A 13,862-nucleotide genomic window follows, 5' to 3' on the forward strand; every position below is an offset into this window, starting at 1 on the left:
TATTGAGAAATTATGATAAGAACTGTCTTGCATGAATTGTTATAAAACGATGTATGTGCAAGAACTACAGTAGAACCCCACACTTACACACTTTTCAAGGGACTTAAATAAAATGGTATAAAAATTGTGACAACGTAAAATGTGGGAAATGAGGTTTTAAGCTGTAAGTCATGTATAGGATACCGCCTTACATTTTCACAATATATGTATGATATATGTACATAATGGGCATCAAAATACTTGTCAGGGACTTGTTTATTATCTAATTACTGCTGATGTAACTGGAAACAATAACTGTCTGGGAAGCAGAAATGTTTGACTCAATTTCATATGACATAATCGACATTTTTGGAAAGCCTGCAGGTGTCATTCATTATTTAAATAATGAAACAGTACACTAGTTACCAGTTGTATAGAAAACACCACACACACACACACACACACACACACACACACACAAAAATCACTCACATTGATTGTTTGTGTAACATTTAAGCAAGTACTGTACTTGACAACAAGAATAAATTCTCAAAACATGTTTTGCTCAGGATGAAAAAATACATAATTAGCGCTATGTTTTTGGTTTAGACATTTGAGCATTGCAAAGTGAGTGAAGCTGTCAACTAGCACAAGTGGCCAAACGACAAAACATGCTGAATATGATTCACAAAGGTGTCACAACAATCATGAAACTGCACATGCTCCGTAGAGCACGGCACGAATTTTTCCAATTTTTACATATTTACCAGTTCAAATCCACTGAATAGAGCACCCTGTTGTCAAGAAATTAGCCACGTAATGTTTGTAAACACTACTTGTCTGCCAACATCACATGCCAGCGTCATTTTAGGTCACTTTTTTCTGCATGAGCATTTCTTCATACAGTGTAAATTGTGGGAAAATTATAAATATGTTGATGAAAAATTGGTCCAAAATTACATCTCTTGTCCCTATCTTAGTGTTTATCTGTGTATACATTTTTAAAACATATTAATATTATCATCTTCTATGTGCTCTAACTTATTATATCATTTTACTTACCTTTTGCACTCTGATCCCTTTGTCACTGGCAGTTCAATTTTAATCAATCTTCTATTTAGCATTCCTATTTTCCTGCTTTTCTTCAAGCCTTTGGTTTACACACTTACCGTTTTTTGATCTGAAAATTCTCTCTTTTTTTCAATGAAAGGCTTCAGAACTTAAAAACCCTTCAAAGAGTTTTCAAGTTATTTTCTTGTCAATGCCCTTTCTTCATTTTCACTTCACCAACTCCTTGTAATTATGCCTCTTCATATTACTAATTGTAAAATTATAAGATGCTTTGTAACAAACGCTCTGTTGAAATCCTGAAGTGTACTTCATTTCCGTAACTCCTCACTTACTTTCAAATTTATTCACGGTCTAAAATCTTTAATATCTCTAGTTCCTATTTTTGCTTATTCTTTGTAACTGACAGCTATAACTAGCATACTCAGTTTACTACAATCAGTGATGGTTGATTGAAAAATGTGTTGTCAAGAACTGACATTTTCAAAAGTGAACTCTTTGTTACAATTTATCCAAGACCTTTCAACAAAAACCTCTGTCTGTGTGTGTGTGTGTGTGTGTGTGTGTGTGTGTGTGTGTGTGTGTGTGTGCGCGCGCGCACGTGTGTGCGTGCACTCACCATTTCCAGAAGTTGCAGATCAGAGTGCTTGCGGTAACGGCCTGGGCTGATAAGAACACCAAAGCAGCGTTCTACTTCCAGTTCCTTTCCATGTTCTGATGCTTGTTGTACAGTAAGACATATTTTCTTCTCCATATTAACTCGTAGTTTGAAATGACTTCTATCTCTTGCAACCGGTGAGAAATTTCCCTGGAAGTTCATATTGCATTTCAGAAAATCTTTAACATAAACTTCAGTATCATTATGTAATCATTATCTAGTAACTGAAAATTATTTTTCAATTTTTTTTATTTTTTTTTATTGTACTGCAAGCAGTTAGAAATTAAAGCCGATTCATGCATTAACAGTTTGTTCACTTAAATCGATCACAATATATTTATACAGAAAACTTTTAAGGAGAACTTGTCTGAATGTAAAGTGGAAATTTTAACTATGCTCTGTTATTCAACATAGTTTAAGATTTCCATTACTTATAACAATGACAACAAGACACGTAGCACTATAAATCAAAATTCAGTGATTGATAGCTTTAAATCTGACAGAGGAGCCGGGCTGGGGGCAGAGCAAGGGGTGAGGGTGGAAAAACAGATCAGGCAAGTCAGGGGTTGGTACGGGCTGGGGGCACAGCTGAGAGAGCAGCAAGGAGCATGGCATGGCAAAGGGACTGGGGGCAGATGGGGGCAGAGCAGGAAGCAGGGCAAGAGGTCAGAGGGGGTGGTAATGCAAGAGGGCAAAGCGGACGGCAGGACAAGGGTGCGGAGCAGACGGCAGAGCAAGGAGGTAGAAGGTGGCGGAAAGGAGGGTGAGGGAGGGGGTGGTGGATGGTGTTGGTAGCAAGTCAAGAGGACATAATGGGGTGGTACTAGGCCAAGGGCTCATTAGGGTAGGAGCGATGCTGTGGAATGGGGCAGCCAGTACTGGTGAGGGGAGGGGAGACACCATAGAGAGGGGGGGGTCGACACCAAGGTGGAGGGGTGGCATTGGGGTGGGGAGGGGTAGCACTGGGGCAGGGAGGGGTGGCACTGGGGCAGGGAGGAGAGGTACCAGGGTAGGAGGGCCGTACTAAGAACTGGGGAATGGATCAAGGGACGAGCGGCAGTCCAGGAGAAAGAGAAGGAGGTGCAGGGTGCAGCAGATTGCGGAAGAGTCCAAGAAAGGATAAGGGGCCCATGGCAGAGGGGGGGGGGGGGGCTTAGAGGAAGGAGAAGGCGCCCAGGGTAGAGGGGGGCACAGGGAGGAGAGGGAGCCTAGGGTGCAGGGGGTCCAGGGAGGGGGAGGGGGCTAGGGAGTGGAGGGGGGGCAGGTAGGAAGTGGGAAAAAGGTGCGGGGGTTCCCTGAGCGCAGGGGGTGCAACGGTGCGGGATGGGCCACGGCACGGTGGTGGCCATGGCAGGGGAGGACCAATGGCGCAGGGTGGCAAGGTTGGAGGTGGGCCAAGACAGAGGGCCAAGTGCAGAGGGCCAAGTGCAGCAGGCCAGAGCAGTCTAGGGAGGTGTCGAGCGGCAAAGGGGGAGGGGGGTGTGGCAGGTGGCAAATAGGGGGTAGGCCAGGCGGCAAAGAGGTGGGGGGCCAGTGTGAGGTGGGTGGTGGGCAGGGGGCAGGGGAAATGGTCGGGGATCCAGCAGGAGGTGGGGGGGCGGCCCGGCGCGAGGGGGGGGGGCGGCGCGAGGAGGGGGGGGGCGGCGCGAGGAGGGGGGGGGGGGGCGGCGCGAGGAGGGGGGGGGCGGCGCGATAGGGGGGTGGCGGCGCGAGGAGGGGGGTGACGGCGCGAGGAGGGGGGTGACGGCGCGAGGAGGGGGGTGACGGCGCGAGGAGGGGGGTGACGGCGCGAGGAGGGGGGTGACGGCGCGAGGAGGGGGGTGACGGCGCGAGGAGGGGGGTGACGGCGCGAGGAGGGGGGGTGACGGCGCGAGGAGGGGGGTGACGGCGCGAGGAGGGGGGTGACGGCGCGAGGAGGGGGGTGACGGCGCGAGGAGGGGGGTGACGGCGCGAGGAGGGGGGTGACGGCGCGAGGAGGGGTGTGACGGCGCGAGGAGGGGTGTGACGGCGCGAGGAGGGGTGTGACGGCGCGAGGAGGGGTGTGACGGCGCGAGGAGGGGTGTGACGGCGCGAGGAGGGGTGTGACGGCGCGAGGAGGGGTGTGACGGCGCGAGGAGGGGTGACGGCGCGAGGAGGGGTGACGGCGCGAGGAGGGGTGACAGCGCGAGGAGGGGTGACAGCGCGAGGAGGGGTGACAGCGCGAGGAGGGGTGACAGCGCGAGGAGGGGTGACAGCGCGAGGAGTGGGGCCAGCGCGAGGAGGGGTGACAGCGCGAGGAGTGGGGCCAGCGCGAGGAGTGGGGCCAGCACGAGGAGTGGGGCCAGCACGAGGAGGGGGCCAGTATTAGAATCAGAGTTTAAGAGAACTCTGGAACACTTGTGATCAAATATGGAAGGTAGATTAAAGTTAAGCATCCCATCAACAGTGCAGTCATTACAGAGACAGAAGAAGCTCAGATTATGAAAAGAGGGGGAAGGAGGGGAAGGAAATCAGCCACGTCTATTTCATAGGAACTATCCCAGACTTTGCCTGGAGTGACGTGGGGAAACAATGGAAAATCTAAGTCTGGATGAACAAACAGGGTTTTGAACCATTGTCGTCCTGAATGTGAGTCCATTGTGCTAATCACTGTGCCACGTGGCTTTGTCGATCCAATACATCTGAGGGCATACATAACATTCCTTCAGAATTTCTGAAAATGGTGCAGGATGTTCTAAATTCTCAGGAAAATGGATGTGAACTGTAGGGAAAGATGCATAATATATAATATGTGCAAGAACCATGAGGGAAAAATAAGATTGGAAGACCAAGAACAAAGTGCTCAGATTAAAAATAATGTAAGACAAGGATGCAGTCTATCATCCCTACTGTTCAAGCCATACATCAGAGAAGTAATGGTGTCAATAAAAAAGGTCCACAAGTGGGATTAAAATTCAAGCTAGGTTATCAACAAGGAAGAATTGTAGGAACTGTTGAATAGAATGAAAAGTTTACTGAGTACACATTATGGATCAAGAGTAAACCAAAGAAAGACAAAAGTAATGAGTAGTAGCAGAAATGAGATTAGCAATAAACTTAACATCAAAATTGGGTACCATGAAGGAGGTGAAGTGAAGGAATTTTGCTATCTCAGAAGCAAAATTATGCACGACGGATGTAACAGACTAGCACAGGCAAAGAGGACATTCCCTGAAAAAAAATCTACTAGTATACAACATAGGACTTAATTTGGGGAAGAAATTCTAAGAATGTAGATCTGGAGCACAGACATCTACGGAACTGTATCACGGATTGTGGGAAAAATGTAAAAAAAGAGAATCAGTGTGTTTTACATGTGGGTGCTCCAGAAGAATGTTGAGAATACAGTGGACTGATAAGACAAGAAATGAGGTGGTCTGTGCAGAATCAGTAATGAGAGGAACAAGCTGAAAACATTGACAAGAACAAGGTACAGGATGATCAAACATGTGTTAAGATATCAAGGAACATCTTCCATTGTACTAAAGGGGGTCACAAAGGATAAAAACTGTAATATCCTGCAAATAATTTGAGTACAGTGGGTGCAGGTGCTATTTTGAGGTGAAGAGGTTGGCATAGGAGAGGAATTTGTCGTGGCCCACATCAAATCAGTCAAAAGATTATTGATAAAAGAACCTGAATAATTTGAAGTAAATGACATCACTTACACACCACAGACAGTGGTTCAAAGAGAAGCACCCATAAGTAGACATAAAAAGTCACATCAAAGAACTCATTAACCGACACTTACATGACCATCATCTTCTTTGATTGCCATTGTAACTTGAAAAATGAACACTTCATCTGACTGTGCTGGACTGGAAAGACTTGTCACTGAATTCATAAGACTCTTTGGTACACGCTGGAATGCCTTGGAGAAACATCCAGAAACTTGGCCCACCTGAAAAAATCTTTGGTTAGGAATTGCTAGGTAAACCCTAAAAAGCACAGGTTATGTAAATTAAATTAAATGGTTTCCAGTCACCAATTATTCAAGTTAACTTACAAGGTAGATATTTTCTCAGCATTATTTGAAACAACATTTCATCATCTTTATGGGGTGCCACAAAGAGTACACAGTAATAATAAAAGAGCTTATGTGAATGCAGCTGGGTGACACATTCAACAATAGCCTATATTTTGATAGGTGAACAAATTGCACAAATGCAGGGAGACAGCACTGTGCAAGGGAATTTAAGCCCTTAGCGGCCATGGTTAACTGACTATCAACCAGGTGGCATAAACAGACAAAGAACGCACACACCATAAACAACTAGCACCACCACACAACCAAAGATGACCAACCTCAGAAGTTATTGACTGTGAGTATTAATTACCAACAAGTGAGCAAGTAGCCTTAACTCTGTGCCTCTATTTTTTGACCAGGTCAAAGCAGAATTCCAAGCAAAGTTCAACCAAAAACCCCATCCGTAATTATAAGCTCAATTGGTAATCTCAACTATACCGACAGATGGAAGTGCACACCAGGATCTCTGTGTTGTTGTATTCCACAGGATGACAGGTATCAAGACAATGTTCTGGAATAGCAGATTTGCTCAGCTGTTGTAAGTGTGTGTGTGATGCTTATGCTCTATACACTGGTCCTCCATAGTCCTGACGATCTGACCAATGTATGACATGTCACAATTGAAATGGTAAAAACCAACATTATACAAACCAAGATCGACCTTTAAAGACCCTAAAACAGCATAATCATAGATGGTGGAAAAAATCTTCAAACAATGTTTCTACAGAATATGACCAATCCTGTCGGAGATGCTACCTGCACAAGATAAAAAGACGTCAACTTAGGCGCCACCTCGTTATTTTCATCACTACTTGATTTGTCATTTGTTGTCAGCAGACCACATGTCTGATCAGTCTTTGACTAGAACCATTCTGACAGAGAGTAACTCTGATTTGGGTTAACTCAGCTGACAAACTGTCACCGTGTGACATGATAGGGGCTCTATGAACCAAGGAATAAAGTAATCCTTCATGCTGAGCCAGATGGCAACAACTATCAGCCTGAAAATTCAGATCAGTGAGAGCTGGCTCCCAATAAATGGCATGTCCCAGTATACCATCTATCTGAAACTCCTGAATTACACATAATGGAATGGAAGGCAGCCATTCTTTTCCATTTCCAGAGTTGAGTGATTATTTGGATGGACTAAATTCAGATTTGCTAAAAAGCTGTACAAATTATCATTGCCATGAGTCATCCGGGTCCATTCTCGTAAGTTGTTTGAAAATTTCATATGCAAGAAGAAACTTGAATTTTAAAGTAGAGGCGATACTTTGATGTGCTAAACAAAAACATCTATCACAACCCTACAAGTAAAATGAATACGATAAGCACTAAATTGGTCATACAAAAGCTGCTGATTTCTCAAATCCCCGATGCCTGTCAGATTTATTTTGAAGAAATTATCAGTAAATTTTATGATATAGTATCATAAGGATGTCAGTAACCTTCTATAGATGTTGAGATGGTACAAATCTTGCAGATGGTTACATTAATACCATGCATGATGTTCCACATATACAGGGTGTTTCAAAATGAATATACGGGTTTTAAGGCTTTTAACACATTTTACATGCACCTGCCAGTTATAAATAATATGTCAAATGAAAGAGAAACACAAACACTTTTTCTTACAAATATTCAGTGTGAACACCGGTCACACATCGAGTCGATAGGCGAGTTGTTCCAAAACCTTGATCAATGTGTCAGGAGTAACTGTTGCAATGATACTGTTTCTAAAGTCAGATAGATCAGATGGTATCTGAGGCAAATACACATGATCACGTGGTGGTCATGCACAAAATTCTGTGTCAACTGACCCCTTGTGCCCAATCCACCAGTCAGACACAACGTTGTTTAACCAGTCGTGTACTGAGTTATGCCACTGAGGCGGTGCACCATCTTGCTCCCAAATAAAGACGTGTTAGTTAGCTTCTTCCCATTGAGGCATGCATAAGAAACATCAGTTACAGTTGATTCACCAAACAGAAAGGCCCATAAACTTTCTGTGGGGATATTTCTTGGGGATAAGCATGAAAGACTCACTCGTTCAACATGTTTTTCAGTCACTCTTTGTCATTCCATACTCTTCCCATTGCATGCAGGTATACAAACAAAACTGTTTGAGTTGCTCTTTCATTCGGTGTATTATTTACAATTGTCAGTTGAACGTAATATATGCTACAATGTCTTAAAACCAGTATGTTCATTTTGAAACACCCTGTATAGTTCTAGAGCGAACTGGAGTGTAGGGGGGAGAAGATTATGCATAATCTGGAAGACATATGATGAAAATATATGACTGGAGGTGAAACATGGAAATACCATAATATCCTAGATAAATAAATAAATTCAAAACACTTTAAAAGGCAAAGCTGAAAGTGCAGAAACAAAAAAAAGGTGAAAATTGTTTAGTATGTGAGGAAAGTAATGCCAGCTGTTTAGCTTTGGAGCTCACATGCTACAATAACGATTGACTGTTTACAAAACAACGAGTAGTTCTTATTACACAACCATTTCCATTGTGAACCGAAGCAGATGACAGGTTCACAAAAAGTGATCTTATATCACAAGATAATGGCTCACACATAAGGCATTGCAAGTGTAAATGTGCACAGGCAAAAAATTTTAAATAAGACTTCACCCACCTGAATTGAAAGATTCAGCTCCATGTGCCTTTTTCGGTTTTCTAATATAAAAAAGTATCTTGAAGCAAATAAATTATTTTTGAATGAAGTTTTTATCTGTGCAGGGAACTAGTGTTATGTAGAATTGGAAGCAGATTTCTTTTGTGAAGAAACAAAAAGAATTTGATTCTTATTGGATCAAATATACTGTACTGAATGAAAAATAAGTTTAGAAATACTTTTTAGTTGTATTAACTGTGTATTTTATCCCCACAGCAAAATGTTGCTTGAGTATGTCATACAGTTATTTGGTTAGTAAACATGGGGTGGCATAGTGATCACAGGTTTCTTAGACTCATGCAAGCTTGGCACGGAAGAGTTGAAACATCAGAAGTGGAAGAAATTTTTGGTGAATAATGGTACTTCAATCACAGAAAAATATTTGCAAAAGATAAAAAAAATGGTATCCACTGAGGAACCTAGGAAAATCCTACAGTACCAACACATTGCTTCTACAAGCACAATGAATATAAAATAAGATTAATTACAATAAGTTGGCACTCTCTCCATGTTCCACCCATGAACAGAAATGGAATGACAATATAGAGGTCAGCATAAAATGTTTCTCACATGAAAAAAATTTCTGCACACAGGTGTGGAAAATGATAACAATGAAATTGTGCCTTCATATAGTTCACAAAAGACGCTGCAAAATTAGCATACTTCATGTATTATTTTCATTGTATCATTTATCTATTATAAATACTTCAAGTTTTTTACAAACTTACATTGGATACAGATTTCGTCATGCTATGTCTACAAGTACACTATGTAACCAAATGACTCCTTGAAATGCAAGTTGTGTGTTCTTTGTTATGTCAGGGAGTGCATTCCAGGGTATATAAAACCAGGTGCAATATGCTAACATAAAAGAGCGTTTTTCTGTCATAATTAATGGAGGGAGCTCATCAAACAGTCCCTAATGGTAGGGACCCGCAAGTTTGATCATTCCTCTAGAAATAGTCTGAAGGAGTTCCTTGTGCCCATGTCCACTGTTGGCCATATCAGAAAGATCAGAGAATCACTACAGTCAATCATTGCTCTGACAAACCTAAGTAAGTAACTGATACTGATCAGTAAACATATAACTTCCCACATCAATCAATAAAGGTCATTCTAGTCAATTACTGCAGAAGACTTTCATCATGCCAAGATGACAATGACCTGTTGAAAGGTGACATGACTTACCCCAATCAAGTAGTGCAGAAGACACTGATAAGAAATAATATGCAACACTGCCTAGAATAATGCAAATAATGTTATCATAGGTCTCTGGATTGATGAAAGTCGCAGTGCATGGACATGGTACTCAGGTGTGTGTGTGTGTGTGTGTGTGTGTGTGTGTGTGTGTGTGTGTGAACATGATAAAGATAATGTGCGTAAATCGAAAACCACTGCATTGTGTTTCAAAGAAATTGTGATGATTTGTTAAACTGCTCTATGCAGTGACCCACACCAAAGCCTAGCAAACACTTTTGCGATGAACTTGTGTAGATTCTATGGGTATTAAATCACTCAAAAATTCAGCAAAACATACTAAATCTATGGGAAGAACAAAAACAAATTCTACTTCCAGAAAATCAGAACTATAAGGAACGTGTTCCATGAAGCTTGAACACTTGTAATAGAAGCAAAAAGAGCTACCATCATTTAGTTAGAAGACTGGAATCTGCAGCAAACAGCAATAGATGTCTCGAGGAGATATTTGGCCACATAGTGCACTTTTGCTATGACAGATTTTCTGTTTATAAATGTGTTTTCAAAGTTGATTTATACAATATAAAAATATATAAGGTGAACTCAGAATATGTGGTTTATAATAGATTCTTACAGCTTCTGGAATATCACATCTAAATACATGGCACTGAAATATGGCTGATTCGTGGGATTCTCCATGAGACCATGTAAATGCAAAACATGGCGCCTCCTTAGTTCCTACTGTTCCTCTGCTGTAGTACAAGATCCGGTGGATTTCATACTGTGCCATCACAGCATTTGTAGCTGCATCATACAACCTGAAGATAGAAAAGAAACAAATCATCATGTTCTATTGTAGAAAAGAAGTCTAGCTTGCCTCATTTTGCAATTTTGTAGATTCTTTGACTTGTATAAGGGGTAAGGTGACAACAGCTGGCTAACATCCTCAACAGCTGCCCATGTGTCAGTTATGTCATCCAAACTAATGTACGATCAAAGAAAGGAGTGTAACATTCAAAGCAATAGCTCACTCTGGCCTAGTGGCACTTATTATGGGTATTATGGAAAAGATGACCACAAAAATAACTGAAAGAAGTCCAGTTTTCCGCTGTCTTAGAGCTTAGCTTTGAACCTCAACATAGATAGAAGTTGTGTGTGAAGTTTTAACAGATATCTATTAGTGATCAGTTCTGTATCTTTTAATGCATTATCATTTATCTTCAATTCCTTAACACAGGTAATTTAGCCAGTAAACTAAGATAGATATGAAACAAGTGCTTTATGTGTGACAGTGCTGCACAATCACATCACTCGTGTAACACACACACATCCAAAACTATTCTGTCCTATGACATTATTACACCCACAAGCTCGTCTCTAGAATGAGCAGAATTTTCAGCATCTGTATCAGCTAAATAAACTGGAAGTGCCTCAATTAAGTGTTCATTATATGACATGTCAATGCAGCAAAATCTTCTTGTGTTACCAGTTACAGGGTGTCTTGTGACATTTCAGGAGGCATATTATTTCTCCCTGTATTCTGGCAGGTTGTGTAATCAACCATAGTAAAATCTTCTCAAGCCATTTCAATCTACAAGGTGATTGTAGTATTTTGGAAGGAACATTTTCTCCTACCATTTTGTGGAAATGGCACAAAGAGATGATTGGACAATCTGCGGATGGACATGTCTAAGCATCTGAAAAGATTTTATAGCAATGTTATAGAGTTTATGCAAGGAATGACTGTGGTAACACAAATGTTGAATACTGTTAATATCTATGGAAGAGTACCATTTGAAGAGTGAAGCAAGCATTTAGACCATGTGCTGCCTCCTCTCTGCTACTGCCATTGCATTTTCTTCCATGAATTGCAGCAGAATGTTAGCTCTTTGGCATTAAAATCTTTATATCAAAGCACTATTTTCATGGATGTAAGAAGCATTCTGCCTCAGAGCCCAAACACAATAGGCCTTACTAAACTCTAGTGGTAACCATCATTCAAGTTACTCCTTGGTTTACTTGGATTGCAGACTGTTGTACTGTAGCATGCCAGTGAGTCCTCATGCACCATTTCCCTTCGGCACACATTACAAATGAGGCTCTCCAGTTCCTCAATGGTTATTTACAAAGATCCCATGAGTTCACTCATATTAAATATTCAACACAGAGGGCCTGTAATTCTGTTACAGATTAGTCTCTTCACAAGTTATTTTATTTCAAAGTATATGTAATGATCTGAGAAATATCAATGGAATGAACTTTTCTTGCACACTTCTTGTGTACATCCTATGGCACCTTCATCACATAAAATGATGAATGTCATACCTTTTCTGTTACCATGTGGTAACGTAATCACTGTATCTGTTGGAGGAACCTGTTATGATACACCTGTCCTAAAGGTAACACAAAAATACTATGTGAAAGTATGTCTTTTGGCAGTACCAAAGCAATGAATAAAATATTCAGGAGTTTTGTCAGGAAAAGCTTTCCATTACTGAGGGTCATCAACAGCAGAAGCCTGCAAAGGGGAAAAAAAAGGGAAAAATAGGATGTGTACAATTTCAGAAACATGACTTACAGATGACAGCAATCAGGGCAAATTGCCCATTTGATTACAGCTGAAAATTGGAGTAACAATGAAACTATGTGGCAGCCTGACAGTTAATCTCAAAAGAAATAAAAAGTGGTGTGAACTATCACATCAACTGAAAGAAGAAACTTTTAATCTAGATGGGTTGGTTGAGTATAGGGCACTGAATATCAAATTTATTAGCAGCCAAAAAAATTTATTTTTGGACAGGTGAGCTAGAAATTTATAAAATATTTTCTTTCAATATGTTGAAACAACATACTATAACAAAACTACAGGGTATAAGACTGTGTTTCAAATAAGTGTAGCTAGCTGACCAATAATATAAAAACAGAAATTAGCAACTCACTCAAGACAATAACAAAACCTTGGACACACACAAAACAAGATATTTCCCAATAATGAACAGTATGATACGAAAATGATTTTTCCGATATATAAAGCTAGTTAATTATAAGCATAAAATATGGGAAGAAGACAGTTACGGTGATCATTGAAAAAATCTATGCCTAGTTAATATTTTAAAACCTGCACTACAGTCATCCAATCACTTCCTAAAATAGAGGGGGCAAGTACACAGCTAATTTTAGGGTTGCCCTGTTGTCACCAACAAAATACAATGAACTAAAACATGAATCACTAATGTGCTATGTCACAAGTATCACTACTGATGGGTCTTATCACTAGAGAGATGAACTATGAGTCAAAGTGGATTTTTTTTTTGGTGGGGTTTAAGGGCACTCAACTACTGAGGTCATTAGCGCCCAGTCACTGTTGTTAGAGCACATGGAATCTAGTAAAACTCAAGGTAATGGGGGGGACACCAGAAGGACCTGACAAAGATGCAGATAAAATAAGTAAAAAGGTTAGATGTCTTTGGACAAGCCAGTCAAAGTTATAAAACGCAGAATACGAGCAGCTGCTCGAGCGTCATCAGCTAAGACATCTGGTAAAGTAGATGGCAGGGACAGGACAACACGAAATTGACTAAAACGGGGACACGACAATAAAACATGGCGCACTGTTAATGCCTGACCACAAGGGCACTGCGGGGCTGGATCACCGGAGAGCAGGTAGCGGTGGCTAAACCGGCAATGCCCAATCCGCAACCTGGTCAGAAGGACCTCCTCTCACCGAGATGGTCGGGAGGAGGTTGTCCATGCAGTTGGGAGCGGTTTTACTGCCCGGAGCTTGTTTCCTTGGAGGGATGACCAAGCATCCCACCACGACGACACAAGCCTCTTACATACATCCCCACGAACGTCAGACGACGGGACACAATGGGAAGCTGGCCGAGGCAGGAGGACTGCAGCCTTGGCTGCAGCATCCGCAGCCTCATTCCCAGGCACTCCTACACGTCCGGGAACCCACAGAAAGCTGATAGGAGAACCATTATCAGCGAAAGAATGGAGGGACTGCTGTATCCGTTGAATCAAGGGATGGACCGGATAGGGAGCTCCAAGGCTCTGAAGAGCACTGAGTGAGTCAGAGCAGAGTACAAACGATGAATGGCGGTGGCGGCGGGCATACTGAACAGCCTGATGGAGAGCAAAAAGCTCGGCCGTAAAGCTCGAACATTGGTCGAGGAGCCGGTATTTAAAGGTGGCGGCCCCGACGACAAAGGCACAGCCGACACCA

At 42.0% G+C, this 13,862-nt stretch overlaps 1 protein-coding gene across 1 annotated transcript in view; it reads right to left on the reverse strand.

Annotated features, from left to right (window-relative positions):
- The window catches only part of LOC126469928 (rab GTPase-activating protein 1-like), a 157,820-nt gene that overhangs the window by 113,618 nt on the left and 30,340 nt on the right, over positions 1-13,862 (reverse strand). Inside the window, exons 3-5 of the mRNA XM_050097325.1 lie at positions 10,269-10,452; positions 5,475-5,624; positions 1,667-1,855 (exon numbers count right to left, since the gene is read on the reverse strand). Coding sequence (XP_049953282.1) covers positions 1,667-1,855; positions 5,475-5,624; positions 10,269-10,452 — 523 coding nt within the window. The remainder of the gene's footprint in view (positions 1-1,666; positions 1,856-5,474; positions 5,625-10,268; positions 10,453-13,862) is intronic.

Source organism: Schistocerca serialis, chromosome 3 (genome assembly GCF_023864345.2).
Source record: "Schistocerca serialis cubense isolate TAMUIC-IGC-003099 chromosome 3, iqSchSeri2.2, whole genome shotgun sequence".
NCBI classification, from domain to species: domain Eukaryota; kingdom Metazoa; phylum Arthropoda; class Insecta; order Orthoptera; family Acrididae; genus Schistocerca; species Schistocerca serialis.